The sequence below is a fragment of the Neomonachus schauinslandi genome, chromosome 11 (genome assembly GCF_002201575.2).
Source record: "Neomonachus schauinslandi chromosome 11, ASM220157v2, whole genome shotgun sequence".
Classification (NCBI taxonomy): domain Eukaryota; kingdom Metazoa; phylum Chordata; class Mammalia; order Carnivora; family Phocidae; genus Neomonachus; species Neomonachus schauinslandi.
The window spans coordinates 78,434,797-78,460,575 of record NC_058413.1 but is presented as its reverse complement, the minus strand read 5'-3'; the positions used below and the strand labels follow the sequence as shown (position 1 = coordinate 78,460,575).

The window sequence follows — 25,779 nt, the reverse complement described above, 5'->3', positions numbered from 1 at the left end:
ACATAGTTAATTAGATAAATGATCTATTTTAGAAAATATAGATTCTAGTATATATGTTTGATTATATGTATGTATCTTTTTTCTAATTAAAAAATTGGGGCATCTGAGTGAAAAATTACAGTTGGAATCTGAAACATTAGCATTTCAGAGGCATTTCTTTAGTTTCCTGACTAAGCAGAATTTTTAGAATATATGATCTTATGCCCAAAAGAATCTATAGCAAATTTTGACTACAATAAACAGTAGAAAGGTAAAAGCAGATAAGCAGATGTTTTAAAATGTGGAGGAAAAGAATTCATGAATAGTATTTTTAACCTCCCAGATTAGTATGTTGGGTTTATTTGAAGAGGACAAACATTTCAGAGAGTTTCAAAGTACCTTGGAAAGGAACACATTGTTTATATAGTTCTAATCTTTACCAAGATTTTACCACTATATTAAAATTTGGGGTCTTAATTAAGCTTTTGCCAAACTGTAAAATTATATGTATACATAATATATACAGATACATGAAGAAAATATATACTTTACTCACAGGCAAATTGAAGTATGGCTTCTCTACTAAGAATACTTCCAAAAGTATTGGCTGCTAAACACTGATAATGACCAGAATCCTTTGCTTCACTTGGATTGCTTATAATGAAGGTCCCGTCTATCAAACTGTAGCGATAATCACTTTCCAAATCTATTTCTGTTCCATTTCGAAGCCATCTTTGGAAAAATCAGAAGACAAATATGTAAAAATTACTTGAGGTATTATAATACTCCCTGGGAATGTCAGAATCTCATTGAAGGGAATTTTTAGACTTGAGAAAAATGATTAGCAGTGAACTTTTACCTGTAACTGGAAACTGGGTTGCCACGAGCTTCACAATTCAATGCTACTTTCTTTTCATCAGAATCAGTCGGGAAAATTATATCATCTGGTTCTTGTACAAACACTGGCCCATAGTCCACACTTTCTGTAAGGACCAAAAAGGACACACTTTAAAATTTCTAAAAATATCGAAACTTTTTCTCCATTATTTTCATATTTAAAATTTTTCTTTTTCCTTTTACTCAACAGGCATATTACCAAAAGAAAGTAACAACAAGCAAATTACTTTATTTCAGTAAATTAGAGACCTACCCAGAATTTTTTAATTGACTAAGATTTCTTTTAAAAATATGAAAAAAACAAATATCTCAAACGTTGGTGTTGTACATCCTCTGCCTGCCACTCCCTCTACTTGTGCTCTCTTTCCATCAAATAAATAAACAAAATCTTAAAAAAACCCCTAAAAGTTAGTAAAACTCTTAGAATGTTAAAAATAATATACAATAAATAAAAAGTCATGAATTACTATTGTGTTGCTACTTGGGAACTACAGATATGAAAACATTGGTCCTCATGTATTCTCTGTCCATTCATTTCTTCACTCATTTAATCAAGCACTATTTATTCTTAAAAATGCTAGAGTGTAAAGGATAAATTATGTAATGCAAATAAATATATTCTCATAGAATAAAAGAGACATGTCCTTAAAAAAGTCAAATAACTGAATAAAAATATCAAAACTGCATAAAATTAAGTGTTCATCAGCAGGTAAACAATGTAAATAAGGAGATCAGAAGAGAAAGAAGCAAGAGGGAAGAACACCTAAACTTATTAAGTACCTACTATATGCCAGATATTAGATTTTACCTCATTTAGTTCGTTAATATTCAGAGAAATCCTATGATAAAGGTAATTTTAAACTAATGAAAATTTTATAGAAAAGTAGAAATAAAATTGGGCCTCAGATGACAGGCTTGAGCTTGAAGAGTTTTAGGATAATTCTGCGGGAGTTTTAGGATAATTCTGCTGGAGAAATTATGAGTAAATGTGCTGGGGGCAGTATTAGTCTTATTAGCTTGTAGTAGTGCAAGAATTCACAGAATTATATGCGTATCTAGCTTCCTTAGCATCTTGAATTGTGAATTTAGAAGCAAGTAAAATTTTTTCCTTTATTTTTATTGATCATGAATTTGATTATATAGTAACCTTAGATAAAGATTCTCAACCTTGGCACAAATGCATTTTGGGATATTCTTTGTAGTGAGGATTGTCCTGTGAATTGTAAAATGTTTATAATCATCTGTGGCCCCTACCTACTCGATGCCAACAGCACACCTTCCCAAAGTGTATAATCAAAAATGTCTCCAGAGATTCTTGAATGTCCCCTGGGTCAAAATTGTCCTCATTTAAAACCACTGTCTTAGAAAAATGAAGAGGAAAGATTTTAGGAAAGACATATTTCTAATGCCTCTACTAAACAGTTGGAGATTCACATTCTTTGTAGATAACCACAAGAAAATATCAGGAAAGAAATAGAAGAACAAATGTCCCAGGAAACTCAAGCTTTAACAAATTATTACTGAAAAAGATATACACCTCCATATTTAGAATAATGGGTTTAGAGTACATTTATATGTTTTCTTTAAATATATATTCATTTTCTTTTGGGCAAAGAAAAACAGAAGTGTTCACGGCACTCCAAATATTCATCCAATAAAACTGAGCACTCACAAAGCAGGTACTGACAAGTATTCTGTTTGAGTACTGGATAACCTAACTGAAGTTCTTTTTTTAAGCTACAAATAATAAAATATTACATGAAAATAACTGAAATGTGTTTCTCTATACCAAATGATGTTGCTATCACAAACTTTTACTCAAAAAATGAAAAACAAGTAATATAATAAAAATAACTAGAGAAAATTATCAAAATATTCTATTTGTTGTTGCATCATAATGCATTTATAAAAATGTGCATCATAATGCACATGAAACCTCCTTATACTCTCAGGTACAGTTAAACTGCATGATGGAGTCATGAAAATATATCTCTTCTAGTCTTTACACATTATAACTATGATCATTTAAATCAATATTATAAATACCTATAATGCATAAAAATAACATTTAATAAATATATTTTATATTTTTATATGTTTCAAAACTCTTGAGCTTTAGAGTCAGACATACTTGGGTTCAAATTCTAGTACCATCATTTTCTAGCCTTTTTATTTTTTTTATACTTTTTTTACTTTTATCCTTTGTACTGCATTTATTAATTGTGATTGATAATGTCTCCTGACCATATTATTATGAGGATTGATTGATATCAACATGTGTAAACATACTTAGTATACTTAGTATATCACAAGTACTCTATAAATTATAATTAATAATCATAACAATAACAACAACTAACATATACTTGTGGTATAATTACTACATTATAGACACTACACTTAATTTTTTATATGCAATGTATCATGTAACACTCACAACAGCCATGTGACTAGAATTAATCTCCCCATTGTATAGATGACAAAACTGAGGCTGAAATTAATGAACTAAATGTATATAGCAAATACATGGCAAACCTGGGATACAAATACAAGGCTGTTGGAATCTAGAATCTGATTCCCACTGCCACTACTATGACTATTACAACTTTGTTATAACATAACTTTGTTATAACATTAAAGCACTTTAATATATATTATTTAATTCTCTGAGCTGAGCATTATAATTATTTTTAATTCAAAGATGAAAACTCTGAGGTTCTGAGAGGAAACTTCTGTAAAATTAGCAACATAGTAAACAGTTGATTTTAACTAAAGATCTATGGTTCTAAATCTTTTGTTCTGAAAATTGTCAGAACAGGACAAGAGAAATAAAGGTTGTCAGGCTGGGAAAAGCTAAATTACATACTGAAAAAATAAGAAACTGGCCTGAACAACATTTATTCTGTTGTGACTTCTCATCCTCTGTTCGATATCTCTTTATTGTTCAATTGTTATTTCCAAAAGCATTTTAGCAAGCAATCGTCCTCTCTCTCTCTCTCTCTCTCTCTCTCATTTTTCTCTTAGAAATAAAGTCCACTGTAAGGGGTTGAAGAGCATGTCTATGTAGAGCTTCCGGGTCCCCAGCAAAGGGTAATCAAGGATGATTCTAGCTCTAAAGAGATTCATTTTTAAGGTTCCATACCAAGAATGTATTATTATAGGTAAACTCAGACAGATTGAGTCACTCTCCTGCAGTCATACACTACATCTATTGGTGAAGACAATGAGTTACTTTAAGCAATGTCCTTATATTTTGCAATTTTTAACTTGATGGAATCTGTAACTTGCGGAGATGGACTTCAAAACCATATGATAATCATCACAAAGATCTTGATAACCAGTAAGTCAAAATCTTTATTTAACAAGGTAGAAATCTTTGAGATATTTGTGTAACAGGCAGATGCCATCACACACAATGTTAATTTCTCATAGGAGTAATGTTTTTGAGTGATTTTTTTTCTTAAAATCAGCCTTTTTTATGAACAGACTACAACATACCTATAGTTGGCTAAACCTATAATACTAATGGTTGTTGTCTGTGAAATATCAGATTCATACCTCCAGAAAGTCCTTCCTCAGAAGAGAATTGTTTCAATTTAAAAGTGATCTGTTGATTATCTCCTACAAAGAATGATGAAATTAACATATTTTCTCTCACTTTCCCCAAGTTTACTCTATACATTTTCTGTTTTGCTTCATGGTTCAGAATATCTGTTTGCTGTCTTTACAACTGAAAGACAACTTGGCTAGGTATCAAATTAGGTGTTCAGTATTAATTTCATTAAAGCTTATAGATATTTTTTCCATTCTCTGATCACATTTAACATTATCCATGGTAATGGGTCCAGCCTGCCTTCCCTCACTCCTCACTCCTAAATGACTGGATTTTTTGTTGTTGTTGTTGTTCTGTTAATCACCATACATGACATCATTAGTTTTTGATGTAGTGTTCCATGATTCATTGTTTGCATATAACACCCAGTGCTCCATGCAGAACATGCCCTCCTTAATACCCATCACCAGGCTAACCCATCTCCCCACCCGCCTCCCCTCTAGAACCCTCAGTTTGTTTTTCAGAGTCCAGAGTCTCTCGTGGTTTGTCTCCCCCTCCGATTTCCCCCCCTTCATTCTTCCCCTCCTGCTATCTTCTAAATGACTGGATTTTATACCTGGATTTCTGTAAGGTGCTTTCCTCATTCTGAATTTCAAGATCTTTCTGGATATGTCTTGGTGTTAAACATTTTGTATAACTGGTAAGTTCATGGCTTTTTATTTGTTTATTTTTAGATTTATTTATTTATTTTAGAGAGAGGGTGGGAAGAAGGGCTGAGGGAGAGGGAGAGAGAGAATCTCAAGCAGACTCTCTGCTGAGTGTGGAGCCCATCACAGGGTTTGTTCTCACAACCCCGAGATCATGACCTAAGCTGAAATCAAGAGTTAGGTGCTTAATGAGCCACCCACGTAACCCAAGACTTTCCTTTTCAGGAAGATTTCTTCTTTATTTGCTCAGTTTTCCTCGTACCAATTAGGCATATCTTCAATATTTTTTTTTAAGTCTTCTCTATCATCTCTATAACAGCTTTTATATTTTTATTCTTTTTCTCATTTGTTTGACTTTGACAAATATGAGCGCTACATTCTTATCTTTTCAGTTGCTTCTATATTACCACTAATGAAGTTTTCAATTCCTTAATGGTTGTATTTTCCCTTCCATTTGTTTCCTGATTTCTAAAAGTTACTTCTTAACACATTCTATCATCGTATTTAGTTTGATTTCACATATTTGTTGTTTAAACTATTCTTAGCACTGTTATTGTTAGTCATTCCCTTAGGGGGAAGACAGTTGCCCCTGAAGATACTTTCTCAGGTTATGGTGAGGCCCACATTTGAGGAACTGAAATCTCTTGTTTGACCAAACGCCAACATGAAACTGAGGCCTACTACCAACGGTATGAGTGAATTTTTAAGTGGATATTCCCTCAGTTAAGATTTCAAATGAGAATGCAGCTACAATAACAGCTTGGTTGAAATCTCATGAGAGACCTTATGCCAGAACTACCCAGCTAAGCTACTCCCAGATTCCAGACCAACAGTTTCTGTGAGAAAATGAAAAGGTGTTTTAAGTTGCTAAGTTTTAAGATATATTTTACACAGGAATAGACAATTAATATATTGCTTTTTCTCTTCCTCTATTACTTATGAGAAAATGTATTTAAGATAAACAGTAACTATGAGAACTGAAATTTCCAGAAAAACTATAAGAGTATCATTTACAAATAATGATTCTTGGAAAAACAAAAAATGCTTAATTTAAGTTTCATTGGAATGCTATCCTGGAGCCATACACTTTTAAAATCAGAATATATTTCCCGGGGCGCCTGGGTGGCTCAGTTGTTAAGCGTCTGCCTTTGGCTCAGGTCATGATTCCAGGTCCTGGGATCGAGCCCCGCATTGGGCTCCCTGCTCCGCGGGAAGCCTGCTTCTCCCTCTCCCACTTCCCCTGCTTGTGTTCCCTATCTCGCTGTGTTTCTCTCTCTGTCAAATAAATAAATAAAGTCTTTAAAAATAAATAAATAAATAAATAAATAAATAAATAAATAAATAAATAAATAAATAAAATCAGAATATATTTCCCTTCATTTCAAGCATTCTTTCTAATAATCTCTGGATATTTATCCAGTCTTAGCTTGATCACTTCCAGTAATGCATGAAGTCTTTACAAATTGCTGTTTTATTGTTGGAATTATCTTAAAATAAAGTTCATATTGAAATAAAAAGTAAATTTATATCCTACATGAAGAGAACTTTTTACTGAATTATGCTCTAGAATACATATATTTTACTCAAGATTTTCCTATACTTCAATTGATTAGCACATCAATAATAACTTTCTTAGTTTACAGAAATTTCCATTAAAATTAGAATATGAAGGCTCCTTAAGAGTACCTATGTTCTGCTGATACAATAGTATGGAGACATTATAATGTCTCCCTAGATTCTAAACTTGCCCTTTAGATTGAAATCCTCTTTTAAACAATTGCTTCTGTGTTCATTTTTCTCAAAGGTTAGGTCCAATGCCAGACCCATCCCTCTCTACCTGCTAGTTAGCTCTAATTTATGGCCTTGTCTAGTTTATTCATGTAATGTGACCTAAGTGTATCAGTAATATAATCTAGAAGAAATATCAGCCTATCATGTCAAGCATAATTACAAAAAAGGCACTTTAAATGATCATTAATATATATTTTTAAAATTTTTATTGTTATGTTAATCACCATGCATTACATCATTAGTTTTTGATGTAGTGTTCCATGATTCATTGTTTGTGCATAACACCCAGTGCTCCATGCAGAATGTGCCCTCTTTAAACCCATCACCAGGCTAACCCATCCTTCCACCCCCCTCCCCTCTAGAACCCTCAGTTTGTTTTTCAGAGTCCATTGTCTCTCATGGTTCGTCTCCCCCTCCGATATACCCCCTTTCATTCATCCCCTCCTGCTATCTTCTTTTTTTTTTTTCTTAACATATATTGCATTATTTGTTTCAGAGGTACAGATCTGTGATTCAACAGTCTTGCACAATTCACAGTGCTCACCATAGCACATACCCTCCCCAGTGTCTATCACCCAGCCACCCCATCCCTCTCACCCCACCCCCCACTCCAGCAACCCTCAGTTTGTTTCCTACAATTAAGAATTCCTCACATAAGTGAGGTGATATGATACATGTCTTTCTCTGATTGACTTATTTCGCTCAGCATAACACCCTCCAGTTCCATCCACATCATTGCAAATGGCAAGATCTCATTCCTTTTGATGTCTGCATAATATTCCATTGTATATATATACCACATCTTCTTTATCCAGTCTTCTGTCAATGGACATCTTGGCTCTTTTCACAGTTTGGCTATTGTGGACATTGCTGCAATAAACATCGGGTGCATGTACCCCTTCAGATCCTACATTTGTATCTTTGGGGTAAATACCCAGTAGTGCAATTGCTGGATCGTATGGTAGCTCTATTTTCAACTTTTAAGGAAGGGCAAAAAGGAACTATTGGGACTTCATCAAGATAAAAAGCTTTTGCACAGCAAAAGAAACAGTCAACAAAACCAAAAGACAACTGACAGAATGGGAGAAGATATTTGCAAATGTCCTATTAGATAAAGGGCTAGTATCCAAAATCTATTAAGAACTTATCAAACTCAACACCCAAAGAACAAAGAATCCAGTCAAGAAATGGGCAGAAGACATGAACAGACATTTTTCCAAAGAAGACATCCAAATGGCCAACAGACACATGAAAAAGTGCTCAACATCGCTCAGCATCAGGGAAATCCAAATCAAAACCTCAATGAGATACCACCTCACACCAGTCAGAATGGCTAAAATTAACAAGTCAGGAAATGACAGACGTTGGCGGGGCTGTGGAGAAAGGGGAACCCTCCTACACTTTTGGTGGGAATGCAAGCTGGTGCAGCCACTCTGGAAAACAGTATGGAGGTTCCTCAAAAAGTTGAAGATCAATAATATATTTTATATGATAATTTCCAGAAGTTTTTAATTGTTTTATTAGAAATTGCATTTTATGATGACATTCACAGTTACAATGTGAGAAAAACTTTTCATACCATGTGAGCATCTAAAATGAATCCTTAAAGAAAATATCCAAACCTTCCTTTAACCTTAAATTTCTTTTCAGTTTAAAATTGTTTCTTTATAAAAGTTAAACAAGTGTAAACTGTCATTACAAACTTTCAAGGGTTCCTAAGAATTGGAGAGCATTATTTATTAAAAAACATTGTGATGAATGTTTCATGGGTCAGTGGCATTATGCTGTGCACATAATATAGAGTCTAATAGTTTTTTTTCATCATTTTCTAATGTAGCTATATAAGAAAGGTCAAATGATTCAGAGATGCTATCACTTATGAGAATGATCAAAATGTACCAACCCCATATAAACTTTAAAAGAAGCCAAACCACTAGGTCACCATGTCAACAGAGGGTATACATTGTTTTTTTCTACCTCTTTATTTGTAATCCAGAATACAAAGTTTAGATAAACAATATTCAGGCAAATATTCTATAATGATATATAAATTCATCCTAAATTCAGATTTTAAGTTCCTCATCTGTCTCCTTATTCAACAACATTTCTTAAGTTCTTAGTAAGTCGGCACTGCTCTTACGCTGAGAGTGGATAAAGAAGAGTATATAAGATGGTCTTTGCTCAAATGACATATAGTTCAGTTGGAGAGAATAGCATATTAGTGCAAAACAATAACAACAGCTCTAAAAATTAACAATACAATAAAGAATAAGGTCTTAAAGTTTCAATGAGTGGTCATTAAATTCTAAGGTTTTATTAGGATGTATTTGTCTATTTTTAAGCTGAGAGAAACTGGAGTGATCTGATTTTATACAGGAGTATATCATCCAACTGAAATATGTTTTCCCCTTCCAGAGGGAATTCTTATTCTTATAAAAGATCATTTAAATTTTGTATCTGGTCCTCCAAAATAATTTATCAGCAAAGGTTGTTTTGAAGAAACAACAGAAAATTGTCAACACAGAGATACTTTGAGTTATGATGCCATTGCCCATGCGCCAAATCAAATCTGGAAATAAGTCATGTCAACACTGAAATTCATTCAAAGGTACTGAGTATATGAGACAGCAAAGTTGGTAAATTCCAGGAATCTTTCACATGTCAGAAGCTAGTGGTAGAAACTCCAAAGGCTGGGCAGACTCAGAGTGTTATGTAAATTACAGGTTGTTTATATCATTGGTAAAACATCCAAAATTCTATGCTTAATCTTAGTAAAAATTAATCCACTTCAACTGCTTGTAAGAATCACCATTTTTCCACCTGATGTAGCATTTGTAGTCTCTGAATCTCAGGAGTGGACTTCCCTAGTAAGTCTAAAGTTTCTTGTCAGCATTTCTCCTAATCCAGACTGCCTCTCTGTTCAAGAGAGATAAAATATTTTAAACTAACCATCTAATCACAAATAGAAGAATGAAATGGTCTCTACACTTAAGTTTACTCCTAGTAAAAACCACCACCACAACAACACAAGGAAATGAAGTCAAGGACCAATTCATTGGCTGTTCATTTATAAAGGGAGAAACAGATGACGTGTTAGCAGTAGTTAATAATCCTTGTCCATATCACAAATCCAAAAACAGTGCATATTCTGTAGGTATTTGAGGTACTGACTCATAAGGGCTTTCAATTAACCTATATTACCGTGAGAATTTCCAATTTAAACTTTAGTCAATTTTTTAAATCAATTAAATGGCACTCATATTCAAACAACTACTTTAATTATTAACAACACAGTTTCTTTTAAAACTAGATAATACTTTTTGTTGGGTGGAACATTTGCAGATGAAATTTGAAGTGAGGATAAACATTACCTAAAATAATAATATCAAGTTGAAAGCAAAATAATTCTGAGGACTTAACTCGACTCCAATGAACAATATTTTCCCTGCTCCATTTCTCTTTTTTGCTTCATGAGTTTAGCTCAAAATTTTTTTATTCATTAACTGTCTCCACTTCCTCACCTGAATCAAGTGTTAGTGTCTGACTATTCTACTCTTCTTGAAGTCTTCTCTTGGTCTGGCTTGCACCTGCTGTTGGAAGTTGGCTACCATATTGCCAGCTACTCTAAGGAAGAGTATCACTGAGAATGGCCTTTGGCCAACAGTCCATGAATAATTACAGCATTCAGTCCAACAATTCTCAGGAATTCAATTCTACCAACAACATATGAGTGTGTTTATAAGTGGACCCATACCATTTGAGTGTTGGGATGAGACTTCAGTCCCACTTTGTGAAAGACACAAGACCCATTTAGTCACAATGGGTTCCTGTCTCATAGAAACTGTGAGATAATAAACATATAACCTTTGTTAATTTTGTTGATGTCCTCACCATACTTCTACATTTTCAACAGAGGATTCTTCTCACAATATCATAATTTTAAGGTTGTCTTCCTAAGATTCACCTATTTTATTTATTTTATTTTATTATGTTATGTTAATCACCATACATTACATCATCAGTTTATGATGTAGTGTTCCATGATTCATTGTTTGCATATAACACCCCGTGCTTCATTCAGTACGTGCCCTCTTTAATACCCATCACCAGGCTAACCCATCCCCCACCCCCATTCCCTCTAGAACCCTCAGTTTGTTTTTCAGAGTCCATAGTCTCTCATGGTTCGTCTCCCCCTTCGATTTCCCCCCTTTCATTTTCCCCTACCTGCAATGCTCTTCTTTTTTTTTTTTTTAACATATAATGTATTATTTGTTTCAGAGGTACAGGTCTGTGATTCAACAGTCTTTTTTTTTTAAGATTTTATTTATTTATTTGAGAGAGAGAGAGAATGAGAGACAGAGAGCACGAGAGGGAAGAGGGTCAGAGGGAGAAGCAGACCCCCCGCTGAGCAGGGAGCTCGACGTGGGACTAGATCCCAGGACTCCAGGATCATGACCTGAGCCGAAGGCAGTGGCTTAACCAACTGAGCCACCCAGGCGCCCTGTGATTCAACAGTATTCACATACTGTCCCCAGTGTCTATCACCCAGCCACCCCATCCATCCCACCCCCCACCATTCCAGCAACCCTCAGTTTGTTTCCTGAGAGTAAGAATTACTCATATCAGTGAGACCATATGATACATGTCTTTCTCTGATTGACTTATTTTGCTCGCATAATACCCTCCAGTTCCATCCATGTCATGGCAAATGGCAAGATTTCATTCCTTATGATGGCTGCATAATATTCCATTGCATATATATACCACATCTTCTTTATCCAGTCATCTGTCGATGGACATCTTGGCTCTTTCCACAGTTTGGCTATTGTGGACATTGCTGCTATAAACATTGGGGTGCACGTACCCCTTCGGATCCCTACATTTGTATCTTTGGGGTAAATACCCAGTATTGCAAATGCTGGGTCATATGATAGCTCTATTTTCAACTTTTTGAGGAAACGCCATACTGTTTCCCAGAGTGGTTGCACCAGCTTGCATTCACACCAACAGTGTAGGAGGGCTCCTATTTCTCCACATCCCCACCAACATCTGTCATTTCCTGACTTGTTAATTTTGCCATTCTCACTGGTGTGAGGTGGTATCTCATTGAGGTTTTGATTTGGATTTCCCTGATGCTGAGCGATGTTGAGCACTTTTTCATGTGTCTGTTGGCCATTTGGATGTCTTCTTTGGAAAAATGTCTGTTCATGTCTTCTGACCATTTCTTGATTGGATCATTTGTTCTTTGTTGAGTTTGATAAGTTCTTTATAGATTTTGGATACTAGCCCTTTATCTGATATGTCATTTGCAAATATCTTCTCCCATTCTGTCGGTTGTTTTTTGGTTTTGTTGACTGTTTCTTTTGCTGTGCAAAAGCATTTTATCTTGATGAAGTTGCAATAGTTCATTTTTGCCCTTGCTTCCCTTGCCTTTGGCGAGGTTTCTAGGAAGAAGTGCTGCGGCTGAATTCGAAGAGGTTGCTGCCTGTGTTCTCCTTTAGGATTTTGTTGGACACCTGTCTCACATTGAGGTCTTTCAACCATTTGGAGTCTATTTTTGTGTGTGGTGTAAGGAAATGGTCCAGTTTCATTCTTCTGCATGTGGCTGTCCAATTTTCCCAACACCATTTGTTGAAGAGACTGTCTTTCTTCCATTGGACATTCTTTCTTGCTTTGTTGAAGATTAGTTGACCATAGAGTTGAGGGTCCATTTCTGGGCTCTCTATTCTGTTCCATTGATCTATGTGTCCGTTTTTGTGCCAGTACCATACTGCCTGGATGATAACAGCTTTGTATTAGAGCTTGAAGTCCGGAATTGTGATGCCACCAGCTTTGCTTTTCTTTTTCAACATTCCTCTGACTATTTGGGGTCTTTTCTTGTTCCATACAAATTTTGTTCCATTTCTTTGAAAAAAGTGGATGGTATTTTGATAGGGATTGCATTAAATGTGTAGATTGTTTTAGGTAGCATTGACATCTTCACAATATACGTTCTTCCAATCTATGAGCATGGAAGATTTTTCCATTTCTTTGTGTCTTCCCCAATTTCTTTTCTTAGTATTTTTATTTTATAGTTTTCTGAGTATAGATTATTTGCTTCTTTGGCTAGATTTATGCCTAGGTATCTTATGGTTTTGCGTGCCATTGTAAATGGGATCGACTCCTTAATTTCTCTTTCTTCTGTCTTGTTGTTCGTGTATAGGAATGCCACTGATTTCTGTGCATTGATTTTATATCTTGCCACTTTACTGAATTCCTGTATGAGTTCTAGCACTTTTGGGTGGAGTCTTTTGGGTTTTCCACATAAAGTGTCATATCATCCACAAAGAGTGAGAGTTTGACTTCTTCTTTGCCGATTTGGATGTGTTTTATTTCTTTTTGTTTTCTGATTGCTGTGGCTAGGACTTCTAGTATCATGTTGACTAGCAGTGGTGATAGTGGACATCCCTGCTGTGTTCCTGACCTTAGGGGGAAAGCTCTCAGTTTTTCCCCATTGAGAATGATATTTGCTGTGGGTTTTTCATGGATGGCTCTTATGATATTGAGGTACCCTCTATGCCTATACTCTGAAGAGTTTTGATCAAGAAAGGATGCTGTACTTTGTCAAATGCTTTTTCTGCATCTATTGAGAGGATCATATGATTCTTGTTCTTTCTTTTGTTAATGTATTGTATCACATTGATTGTTTTGCAGATGTTGAACCAACCTTGCAGCCCAGGGATAAATCCCACTTGGTCATGGTGAATAATCCTTTTAATGTACTGTTGGATCCTATTGGCTAGTATTTTGGTGAGAATTTTTGCATCCATGTTCATCAACGATATTGGTCTGTAATTCCCCTTTTTGATGGGGTCTTTGTCTGGTTTGGGGATCAAGGTAATAGTGGCCTCATAAAACGAGTTTGGAAGTTTTTCTTCCATTTCTATTTTTTGGAACAGTTTCAGAAGGATAGGTATTAATTCTTCTTGAAATGTTTGGTAGAATTCCCCTGGGAAGCCATCTGGCCCTGGGCTTTTGTTTTTTGGGAGATTTTTGATGACTGCTTCAATTTCCTTAGTGGTTATAGGTCTGTTCAGGTTTTCTATTTCATCCTGGTTCAGTTTTGGTAGTTGATACATCTCTAGGAATGCTTCCATTTCTTCCAGGTTATCTAATTTGCTGGCATACAGTTGCTCATAATATGTTCTTATAATGGTTTGTATTTCTTTGGTGTTGGTTGTGATCTCTCCTCTTTCGTTCATGATTTTATTTATTTGGGTCCTTTCTCTTTTATTTTTGATAAGTCTGGCCAGGGGTTTATCAATCTTGTTAATTCTTTCAAAGAACCAGCTCCTAGTTTTGTTGATCTGTTCTACTGTTCTTTTAGTTTCTATTTCATTGATTTCTGCTCTGATCTTTATTATTTCTCTTCTCCTGCTGGGTTTAGGCTTTATTTGCTTGCTTTCTCCAGCTCCTTAGGTGTAGGGTGAGGTTGTGTACTTGAGACCTTTCTTGTTTCTGGAGAAAGGCTTGTATTGCTGTATACTTTCCTCTTAGGACTGCCTTTTCTGCATCCCAAAGATTTTGAATAGTTGTGTTTTCATTTTCATTGGTTTCCATGAATTGTTTTAATTCTTCTTTAATTTCCTGGTTGACCCATTCATTCTTTAGTAGGATGCTCTTTAGCCTCCATGTATTTGAGTTCTTTCTGACTTTCCTCTTGTGATTGAGTTCTGGTTTCAAAGCATTGTGGTCTGAAAATAGGCAGGGAATGATTCCAATCTTTTGGTACCAGTTGAGACCTGATTTGTGACTTAGGATGTGATCTATTCTGGAGAATATTCCATGAGCACTAGAGAAGAATGTGTATTCTGTTGCTTTGGGATGGAATGTTCTGAATATATCTGTGAAGTCCATTTGGTCCAGTGTGTCATTTAAAGTCTTTATTTCCTTGTTGATCTTTTGCTTAGATGCTGTGTCCATTTCAGTGAGGGGCGTGTTAAATTCCCCCACTATTATTGTATTATTGTCAATGTGTTTCTTTGCTTTTATTATTACTTGGCTTATATAAGTGGCTGCTCCCATGTTAGGGGCATAGATATTTACAATTGTTAGATCTTCTTGTTGGATAGACCCTTTAAGTAGGATATAGTGTCCTTCCTCATCTGTTATTACAGTCTTTGGTTAAAAATATAATTTTAGGGTTTATATGATGAAGGGATGGAATATGACTGTAAAGATGAAATTTATAAAAGATTTTATAAAAGGAACTGATAAGAGAGGAAGTTGGTTGAAAAAAAGAAAGAAGAGGAATTAAAAAAAAATGGGGGGGAGAATGTGATCAGGCAGGAAACTAGAACAAAGCCATACACTAGAGATTTAGGGTATATTTTGGTCTGTTAGAAGAAACTGTATCCCAAAATTTTAAAGAGAGAACATCTTATATATATATGCCAAAAATAAGGTTAACTACTATGAAGGGATAGAATATGACTATAAAAATGTAGAATAAAAGATTTTGTAAAAAAGGGATTAATAAGATGTTGGCTGGAAAAGGGAAAAAGAAAAATTCAGAAAAAAAAAGAAAATTAAAAAAATTAACTTTGAAAGACTAAAGAGTCATGGGGAAAAAGCCATGAATTCTATGTGCTGTATTCCTCTAGTGCTGGAGTTCTGCCGTTCTCATTGATTGGTAAACTTGGTCTTGGCGGGCTCTTTTCACTGATCTTCTGGGGGAGGGGCCTGTTGCGATGGTTCCCAAATGTTTTTCTTGGAGGCGGAATTGCCCTGCCCCTGCTGGGGGCGGGGCTAAATAAGCAGCTCACATTTGCTCTTGGTAGCTTTTGTTCCCTGCAAGCTTTCTGTACAGCTTTGAAGGACAAGAGTGAAAATGGCAGACTCCCAATCTCCGCCCTGGAGGAGCCAACAATTTAGGGACCCACTCCTCCATGCGCCCCTAGAGAAAAGCAGTCAATCACTCCCATCTCCCGGGTCTCTGGCAGCACTCCATGCTCACCCAGCCTGTGACTGAGCATTTCTGTCTCTGGCACACGACCCCGTGTGGAGTCTCCAAACCAGTAGATTCCTGTGGTGCACTCCTGCGTCACTCCTCCCTGGGGAGGAAGGTGAGTCTCCCTGGATCTGCTGCTTGTTGGGTCCCTGCTGGAAGAGTAGTGGCCCGACTGCAATGCGGATCACAGTCTGTGGCAGCCCCGAGCTGAGAGTCCACTCCTTGGCTCCCTCTCTGCAGCCAGCTTCCTTGCTCTGATACCTGGGAGCTCTGCTGCACTCAGACACCCCGGTCTTCCTGTGACCCCGAGGGTCCTGAGACCACTCTGTCCCAGCGAATGTTCCACCCCCCTCTTAGCCACTGGAGTGACATCCTTCAGCAGAGCCGACTTCTAAAAGTTCCAATTTTGTGCTCTGCTGCTCTATCACTTGCCAGTAGCAGCTGATGGAGGCCTCTTCCCCTGCGTCTATCTTCCCAAATATCACCTTGGATTCACTTCTCCGCACATCCTACCTTCCAGAAAGTGGTCGCTGTTCTGTTCAGAGAGTTGCTGCTATTCTTATCTTCAATCTCCTGTTGAGTTTGTAGGTGTTCAGAATGGTTGGATACCTATCTAGCTGAATTCCTCAGACTAGAAAAAATTTAGGTCTCCTACTCCTCCGCCATCTTGCTCCTCCAAGCAGATTCATCTATTTTAATTCTCTGTGTTATCTTATGATCATCTCAACAGGTTGGTATTCTTTAGGCAGCTAATCGCTATAGTCCATTGAACTTTGTTTATTCAGATCCTGATTATGCGTTCTTCTTTGGAATGGAAGTTAGATGGAAGACAGTTTTACGTAACCTAATGTTGGAAGTCCTATTTCATTACTTTTGCCATAATCTATTCTCCAGAAGCAGATTACTAGCTTTGGCCCACAGTTGAAGAGAAAGGATTGCACTATAAATACCAGGAGGTGCGAATCATTGTGAACCATTTTAGATTTTACCTAGTACAAGCTTCATCATATGTTTCAGATTTTTTATTTTAAGAAATAAAATATCACAAAGTTGAGGTCATCTACCTTCCCTATCCTGGTGCCATTTATTTGCTCTCATTCTCCCTTTGTCCTGACAGATAAGCATTATAGTCAACTTGATACCTCACATTCATGTTTTTAAAATTGTACCACATATCCATATCCATAAATAGTATATATTATTTTGATTTTTAATCTTTTTACATATATGATAAATTATATGTAGTATTCTATAACTTTCTTGTTCACTAAACATTATCTTTTGAGGTATATCCATTTTGTTTCTTAAATATATAGTTTATTCACTTTAACCATTTTAATTTTTCAAAACATGAAAAATTGCAATTTGTCCATTTCCCTTCTGATGAATATCTGAGTTATCTCCAATTTTTTGCTATTAAACATATAATGCAATGAATATACTTTTATATTTCCTTGTTTTCCAGGTTTTATATACAAGAGTAAAATTGCTTTCCCAAATTTCTCTGCAAACTAGATTTTTAAACTTTTCAGAAAAATCTTAACTTTATCTTGGGGTACTCTGAGCAGGAGTGGGATGGTTTTCTATTCAGGTTTTGTTAGTTTTCTCATTTTTCACAAAAGCATGTCAACCCCGACTTTATTCTCTATTAAGGCTAAAGGGAATTACCTGACAAAAGCCATATGTCAGGGTATTGAGAGAACACACTCAAAGTCACATCTACCCAAGATCTATCAAATTCTGGGATGAGAAAACAATAGCTATGGAGGAATACTTGGGAAATACTCAAACTCTCCATTCTTCCTGATACTCTAAATATGGATTAAGCTAGAGCAGTGAAAGACTTAGATTATATTGAAACAATCCCCAGCCTGTAGACTTGCTATTCAAAGCATGTTTCAGCAACCATCAGCATCAACATCACCTGGGAGCTTTTTATAAATGCAGATTATCTGGCCTTACTCCTGGTCTATTGAAAGGGTATCTATTTTAACAAGGTTGCCAAGTGATTGTAAGCACATTAAAGACTAAGAAGCACAGTTTTAGATAATTACTTCTCATTTTGTGGTTGATGATTAGGTTTCATCTACCTTTATTAAAGCTGATAAAACTCATTGTTACGTACACAATAAGAATAATGTTCAGGTCACGGTCATTACACCAAATAAACTCTTAATGAGGAACCTCCCAAAAAATTTATCTGATCTTAGCGTCAGAAATAGCGATGCTTCTACTGAATAACTATTTCACTTTAATCTTTGAAACACTGGAAAATATCTAAATGACCAGAGTTTATTTTTCCCTGACTGTTAATTACCCAAAATGGGGACTAGCTTACAGCCGGTATGTTGGCACTTACAGTAGACACATTGAATTAGTCTTAAGCCGGGCTCCATTTTATGTTACAATTTTTGTTGTTTTCATCATTTTCATGTGTGTGATTTAATATTTTCTAGTTGTATTTTATTTATCATTGTGAGCTATGTTAATTTATACTTGGAACAAAAGAACAAAGGAGTAGAACACTAGTTGGTACCAAATTTACCAAATATAAGAGTATCCTGTAGTTCTGACCACTCAACACATTCTATTTTGTTGCAGTTCCATAAAATAATTATGCCTAAAGAACACAAATCCCAACACATCTCTGTGTAATGACTGTGACACCGAAGTTAGTATAATAGGAATTTTTTAAAAAGACTTTGTTTATTTATTTACTTACTTATTTTTTTAGTAATCTCTACACGCAATGTGGGGCTAGAACTCAAGACCCCAAGATCAAGAGTCACATGCTCTTCTGACTGAGGCAGGCTCCCCAAGACTTTATTTTTTTAAGAGCAATTTTAGATTTACAACACAACTTAGAGGAAGGTAGAGATTTCTCATAAACACTTCACTCCCACACATGCATATCTTCCCCTATTAGCAACATCATTTGCCAGAATGGTATTTTTTTTTTAACTAAAGATAAACATAATTTGACACATTGTGATCACTCAAAACCCCATTTACATTAGTGTCCACTCTTGGTTTTGTACATTTTGTGGGTTTAAACAAATTTTTAAAGACTTATATCCATCATTTTGATATTCCAAGTATTTTAATGATCCTAAAATTCCTCTGTGCTCTGCTTATTCATCTCTTTCTCAACCCCCATCATTGACACTAATCTTTTTACCGTCTCCATCATTTTTTCCCCCAGAATATTAAATAGTTGGAATCATACAATATGTGCCTTTTCAGATTGGCTTCTTTCACTTGGTAATATACATTTAAGGTTCCTCCATGTCTTTTCATAGCTTAATCATTCATTTCTTTTTAGTGCTGAATAATATTCCATTGTCTAGATGTATCAGTTTATTTATCCATTCACCTCCTGAAGGACATCTTAATTGTATCCAAGATTTGGCAATTATGAATAACGCTGGTATAAACATCCGTGTGTAGGTTTTTATGTAGACATAAATTTTCAATTCCCTTAGATAAATACCAAGAAGTGCAATTGTTGGATCATATTGGTAAGAGTATGTTTAGTTTTGTAAGAAACCACCAAACTGTATTTCAAAGTGGCTGTAAAATTTTGTATTCCTACCAGCAATCAATGAGTGTTCTCCAGCATTTGGTATTTTTAGTGTTCTGGATTTTGGCCATTCTAAAAGGTATGTATTGGTATCTCATTTTAATTTTCATTTCTTGATGACAAGTGATGTTGTCCATTTTTTCATATGATTATTTGACATCTGTGTATCTTTAGTGAGGTGTCAAGGTCTTTGGCTCATTTTTTAAAATTAGGTTGTTTATTGTTTTATGTTGAGTTTTAAGAGTTCTTTGTAAATTTTGGATAATAGTCCTTTATCAGATGTGTCTTTTGCAAATATTTTCCCCCAGTCTGTGGCTTGTCTTCTAATTCTCTTGATATTGCTTTTCACAGAATGCATTATGGGAATTTTAAAATTATACTATTAAAAAAATAAAACATTTTTAAGGAGCTAATATTATGCTTAAATAAAATTTAAATGCCAACTCTTTGAGATGATGTTCACATGGCAACAACTGGCATAATCATGAGGCATGAGTTTGCCTATGCTTGGCACAGCAAACTAGTATGACATTTCTAGGATATTTCCAAATAGTTTAGTTCTTGCAACTTGAATGTTTAGTCCTTCATCAATCATAATTGAAATGTAGCCCAGTGTATTGGACTTAAAATCAGTAGATATATGAATAAAAATTGCCTGCTTATTAGCAGTGTGACCTTGTTAAAGATGCTTATCTGCTTCTGAGTTTCTATTTACATAGAAGACAGTAAGAATATCCACTTCACATATTTGTTGAGAGAATTACTGAGATAAGCTATACAAAAGAGCCTGGAACAGACCCTAGTAATAATCAGTTGTTAGTGCTTTTCTCTGACAGTTAACTAACCTTGTATTATTTTGTTGATATATTCAAAAACAACAGAATTAGAGAACATTTAGAAAATGTTGTTCAAACCTTAATGTTAATAGCTATTTAGTAGTCCTTAATTTAACTGATGTCTTAGTGTTGGAAATTTGCATTATTTATTTTCCATTCAAAATAATGCTAAATGCACACTTTCTTAAGGACCTGGCAACCATTTCTTTGAAATGCAATTATCATGATAAAAAGGCTCCCTATCTCCCAGTCTCTATAGGAGGATAAGAGACTAACTTTAATAAGCACCAGTTAATAAACACACATGGCTAAAGGAGAGCAGAATATGCCACCTGAAAGTATGCCACTTTGGTATATTGATTATTTTGAAATGAAGTTACTTAAGAAACAGCTGATGCAAGAAGGATACTCCAACCCTCCTTCTTCCCCCTGAAGGCAGGAAACCAATCTCCCATGTAAAAGCACTGTCTCTGTACCAGGAGAGTAGAAGGCATTCTTACCACCAGAAATAGTGAATTTAGGGCCAAGAAGACTGTATAAACAAACCTTGTTACTTCTTCATTAATTACTACCTCAAGCCCAAACCCATTTATCTTGCAGATTCTTCACAAATCCATTGCTTCCTTGCCTAAAAGATATAAAAGCTTCCTGCTTTGGCCACTTCCTGTGTATGAAATTAAATTTGTTTTTCTCCTGTTAATCTGTGTTATGCCAATTTAATTATTAGACCAGCCAAAGAATCTAGAAGGAAAGAAAGAAAAAACTTTTCCACCCTTATATGCCCTAATCACATTGACCAACCTCTCCTTCAATGTCCTCTACTTTTCCAGATCTTAAAAACTCTGCCACTTTCTGTTTTAAGGGAGTTGACTTTAACCTCCATCCCCTGTTGCAATAGCCTTGACCCCAATCACAATAGTCTTGAAAAAAGTGGTTGTTGCATGTTTAACTTCAACAGATGCAGTTTTCCTTTGACACTTACCATCTTGTTTGAAGGCATCTGAGGAATGATAAAGATTGATGGGGGAATAATAATGTTGAGTTGCTCCTCGCCAACTTGGTGAAGAAACACTCAGGGTTCCTAATAAAGGATTACTGTATTGCGGTCTGATCTTTGAACCAAAGAGGGATGAAGATGAACTCTTTTTAATTCTTAGCAAAGCAGCATATGAAGTAGGGAAATTAGGAAGAGCTCCAGAATATTCTGTAAAAAAAAACCAAAACAATAATAAAAAGTGAATTCTGATGAGACTTTTATTTTTTCCTGTGAAAATTATTTTTTCTGAAGACATTGTTAATAACCAAATGGAAACTACAGAGATAGTGGCAAAATAAAATAATATAAAATAAAACATTACTTTTATATTTTAAAAATATTTTCTGGAAATTCTGCTAGTTTCAATGTTGGGTCTGCAAGAGAGAGGGAAAGAAAAAAGTCATGAAGGAAGAAAGGAAAGAGAAGAAAAAGAAAAGAAAGGAACAGAAAGGAGGAACGAAGAAGAAAAAAAGGGAAAAATGTAAGAAGGACATCCGAAAATTCAAGTCTTACTTCCTTTGCCAGGAATATTTGGGAATTAACTTTTTTTGTTTATCTTCTTATTAAAATATCCATTCACATACATTAGATCAGTTCCTTATTTATTATTAAAAAATGGGAAAAAAAGGAAAAAATACCCACATTCTCAGTTACATCCTTTAATTATAGATTGAATCTTCATGAGTAAAATTTATCACTTAGTAGGAAATGCATCTAATTGCAGTATGTATTTTGACTCGACTGTAAGTTATGCCCATATTCTTGACAAGCAGTCAAATTCACAATGGAAAATAAACAATTTTGGACAAAATTTGTTTTGTAGATTTTGTTATATAATTTATATGACTTAATATTAAGTGGAGACACTGTTATGAAATTCCTACCTTAAATGATTATTGAGAAATGTCCTGACTGTATTTTGTTTTAATTCTCAAGGTTTTCATTAGAAAAGATATATATAGTACCTGAAGGAGAATATGTTAACTCTTTTATGTCCCCAGGAGAGAGAGTCAGGTTAGTGTGTAGATCAAATGTATAAAAATACAACCTAATTATTATGAAATCTAAAGAACAATTAGGAATTGGAGGTTTTTTCTATGTCAAATCTCAAATGAATTTGACAATTTCTTGATGTTGGAAATATTTTTAAAAATAACACATTTTTGTTGAGGGCATCTGACATTTGAATTTAATGGATGTTAACTTAATTTGAAAAAAATAATTTATCTTTGTGAGTAAGCTTTCTCATAATGAAAATTATTTAGAATTCAAATAAATAAATTAAAAAATCTTTAAAAAAAAGAAAATTATTTAGAATTATTGTACAGTCTCAGAGATATTTTTGAATGCAAGAATTATTTCTGTGATTTGAAAATAACACTTAAGTAGGTGTTAAACTTTGAATTAAGTATAACATTTTCTGTTTTGTGAAACTGCAAATATGATTTCTCTGAAACTAGAAAAAAGTATGTTTTTAGATGTTCAATTTAGATGTTCTGCACATTTAAATTGAGTATGATATGTGTAATCCAAGCCTATCAGGAGCTGTTAAGAGATTCATGTCCTTTAGTCCTTGTGTTCAACTACAAGTATGGTGAAGGTGGATCAATTTTAACTGAAAATAGCTAACCTCTCCTGGGCAAACTATATGAGAATAGATTATGGATAGACATAAAATCTCCTTTAAAACCTGGAATTAAATGCAAGTTTTGGCACCTAGAGGTGTAAGGAATTGAAAAGAGAATGAGTTTTCCTTCAAGTTAGTTTGTAGTTGTGGTCTCTGAACCTATTCATTTCTTTTTTTTTTTTTTTAAGATTTTATTTATTTGACAGAGAGAGAGCGAGAGAGGGAACACAAGCAGGGGGAGAAGCAGGCTTCCCGCTGAGCAGGGAGCCCGATGCGGGGCTCGATCCCAGGACCCTGGGATCATGACCTGAGCTGAAGGCAGATGCTTAATGACTGAGCCACCCAGGCGCCCCTGAACCTATTCATTTCTTAGTGTAGTTTGTTTCTTTGTGTTTCAGTTGCCTACCCTGCTCATATATAAAAAGAAAAAAAAAAAAGAACTGTACCATGCTAGTGTTAAAAATTAAAATGGAGCATGAGAATGTGGTTTATAGTTTTTAAAGCTAGAGAAGGATAATCAGTGGAAAAATACAAAGGCCTTCATAAGGATCATCATTGAGGTTGTGAATCATATATGTATATATGATTATTATATATATTATTTGCTAATATATATTAACAAAATACATATTATCTAAGTGCTACAGTAATTGGCTTATAGTAATCTGTATAAATAGAGATGAGCCAAATGATAATTTGGCTGTGTGCTCCACACCAGGGCCTCATTTGTTATATAATAAGTTGCATCTGTTGCAGTGGAGAGTCCTTTTCATCAATTAAAGTGAACCCAAAGCTGTTACTAGAAATCTGACAATTCATTCATTCATGTATTCAGCAAACATGTAATGAGACTCAGTAGGGGCTAAATGCTAGGGATACAAAGGTGAACAAGATATTGCACCAGGCATCAAGGAGCTTGTGATATAGTGACGAAGAAAGGCAATTATAGGAGAACTTTAACTCAATGGGATATAAAAGTAAATTCAAGGAGTTAGGGGCTCCCTCTGATGGGTGGGAATTTTTCTCATCTAGTCTAGGGCCATCATAAAATTCTTTCCAGTTGAATTATATCTAATCTGAGTCCTGAAACACCATTAGTGATTAGTTCAGCAAAGTTCTGGGTGGGAAAGGAAAGATATCCTAGAAAGGGAAGAAAATATATGAATACCTGGAAAGGAAAGGCAGCAGGGTGTGCTTGGTAAGTTAAAATAATCAGGAGCTCAGAGTGTGAGGGAGAGAGGTGAGAGGAGAAGTAAGTCTGGATAGGTAAGCTGGGAATAATGATGAAATGCCTACTATGCCATGCTAAAATGGTAGGACCCTGAAAGGAAAGCAGTATAAATTTTAGAAAGATCTCCCTGGCTGCAGTGTCATTTGGAACAAGAAAAAAGAAAAAGAAAAAATACATATGAAGAGCTTAAAGCTGTAATAAAGGCAAAGATTAGTCAGGAATGAAGAGGTGATATAAGGTAGATGGGAATAAAATCATTAAGATTACTGATTGATTAAAATGGAGGTAAGGAAGGGAAAATAAGAATTTGGGGGTACTCTGTGCTACTAGAAGATGGATAAAGATGGAGGAAAAGGCATGTGCTTGAGCTGAAAGCTCATGAATTCAGTTTAGGGGAAGTAGAGGGCTTGAGTTTTGATTAGAAAATTTTGTAAACATAAGGGAGTTACAGGCTAATGAGAGATTATTAAACGGTAACCAAATAGATGGTTATTAAACTATGAGAGTAGATGAGCTTGCCAAAGAAATGCATAAAATGAGGAATAGAGTGTTGAAAATGGAACCCTGAGAAGCACCAGCATTTAAGAGAATAGCAGAGGTAGTGGAGCCTGTAAAGGAAGGAGGAAAAGCAGGAAAGTGTGAAGTTACTAAAAAGAAGGGAAGAGTCCTTCAATGTTGATGACGGAGCAGTTGACAGTGTTGAAGATCAGTATGGAAAGGCTGGCCCTGAAGAGAAGGGGTTCCCACAGCAATAAAGCTGCCTTACTGTTCCACATAAAATGCACAGTGAATGTGAAAGTAAAAGGAGGTGAAGAGGACTTTCCAAGCTCTGGAAGAGAGTCTGGAACCCCCACAATGCCAATTCTATTGCATTAGACATATAGACCCTGGCCTTAGCCTGTGGCATCTAATAGTCTCCTGGTCTGTGCGTAGGTAACTATCAATTCAGTGAGGTGTCCCTCTTTTGGGGGCATTTCCAACTCTTCTACCTGGTGCCCTCCTAGCTATCCGGCCTCCTTTTCTGACATCTTTAATTTCTCCACTCTTTACTCCCAGTTCTGGGGACCCTCAGTTCTGGAAAATAGATACATTACTATAAATAAATAGGAAAATGAGGTTTCCATCATAAGACGTTGTTTAACCCCCAACTTAGAGAGACTGAATTGATTTAACACGTACAGGGTTCAGTTGAGGGTGAAAAATACTGCATCACCTTACTAAGTTTAAATTCAGGTGTTTGCATTTCTGCCCATCTCATCTTATTGTTCACCTCTTTCTAGGATCTCAACCTCTTTAAGATTTACAAGTTACTGATCTTAAGACCCTTTCAGTCCTCTCATTTCCCCAATTACCTCCCTATCCAGTTTAGAGTTTGTGGTTCATTACTTTAGTTACTTCCTTCAATGTACCTTCACTCACACTGGCCCTTACCCTCACTTGTTTTCACAGACTAAACTCCCTATCTACTTTAAATCCAACCATCAACATGCTGTGCTTCTGAGTGCAGCTGGAAAGAACAGAAAATCATGCCTAAAGGTCACAGTTCATGATAT

At 35.3% G+C, this 25,779-nt stretch overlaps 1 protein-coding gene across 1 annotated transcript in view; it reads right to left on the bottom strand.

The window, feature by feature from the left end:
• CNTN5 (contactin 5) overlaps nt 1-25,779 on the bottom strand; it is a 570,282-nt gene that overhangs the window by 531,739 nt on the left and 12,764 nt on the right. The window contains exons 2-4 of the mRNA XM_044919780.1: nt 21,315-21,536; nt 839-962; nt 536-711 (exon numbers count right to left, since the gene is read on the bottom strand). Coding sequence (XP_044775715.1) covers nt 536-711; nt 839-962; nt 21,315-21,536 — 522 coding nt within the window. The remainder of the gene's footprint in view (nt 1-535; nt 712-838; nt 963-21,314; nt 21,537-25,779) is intronic.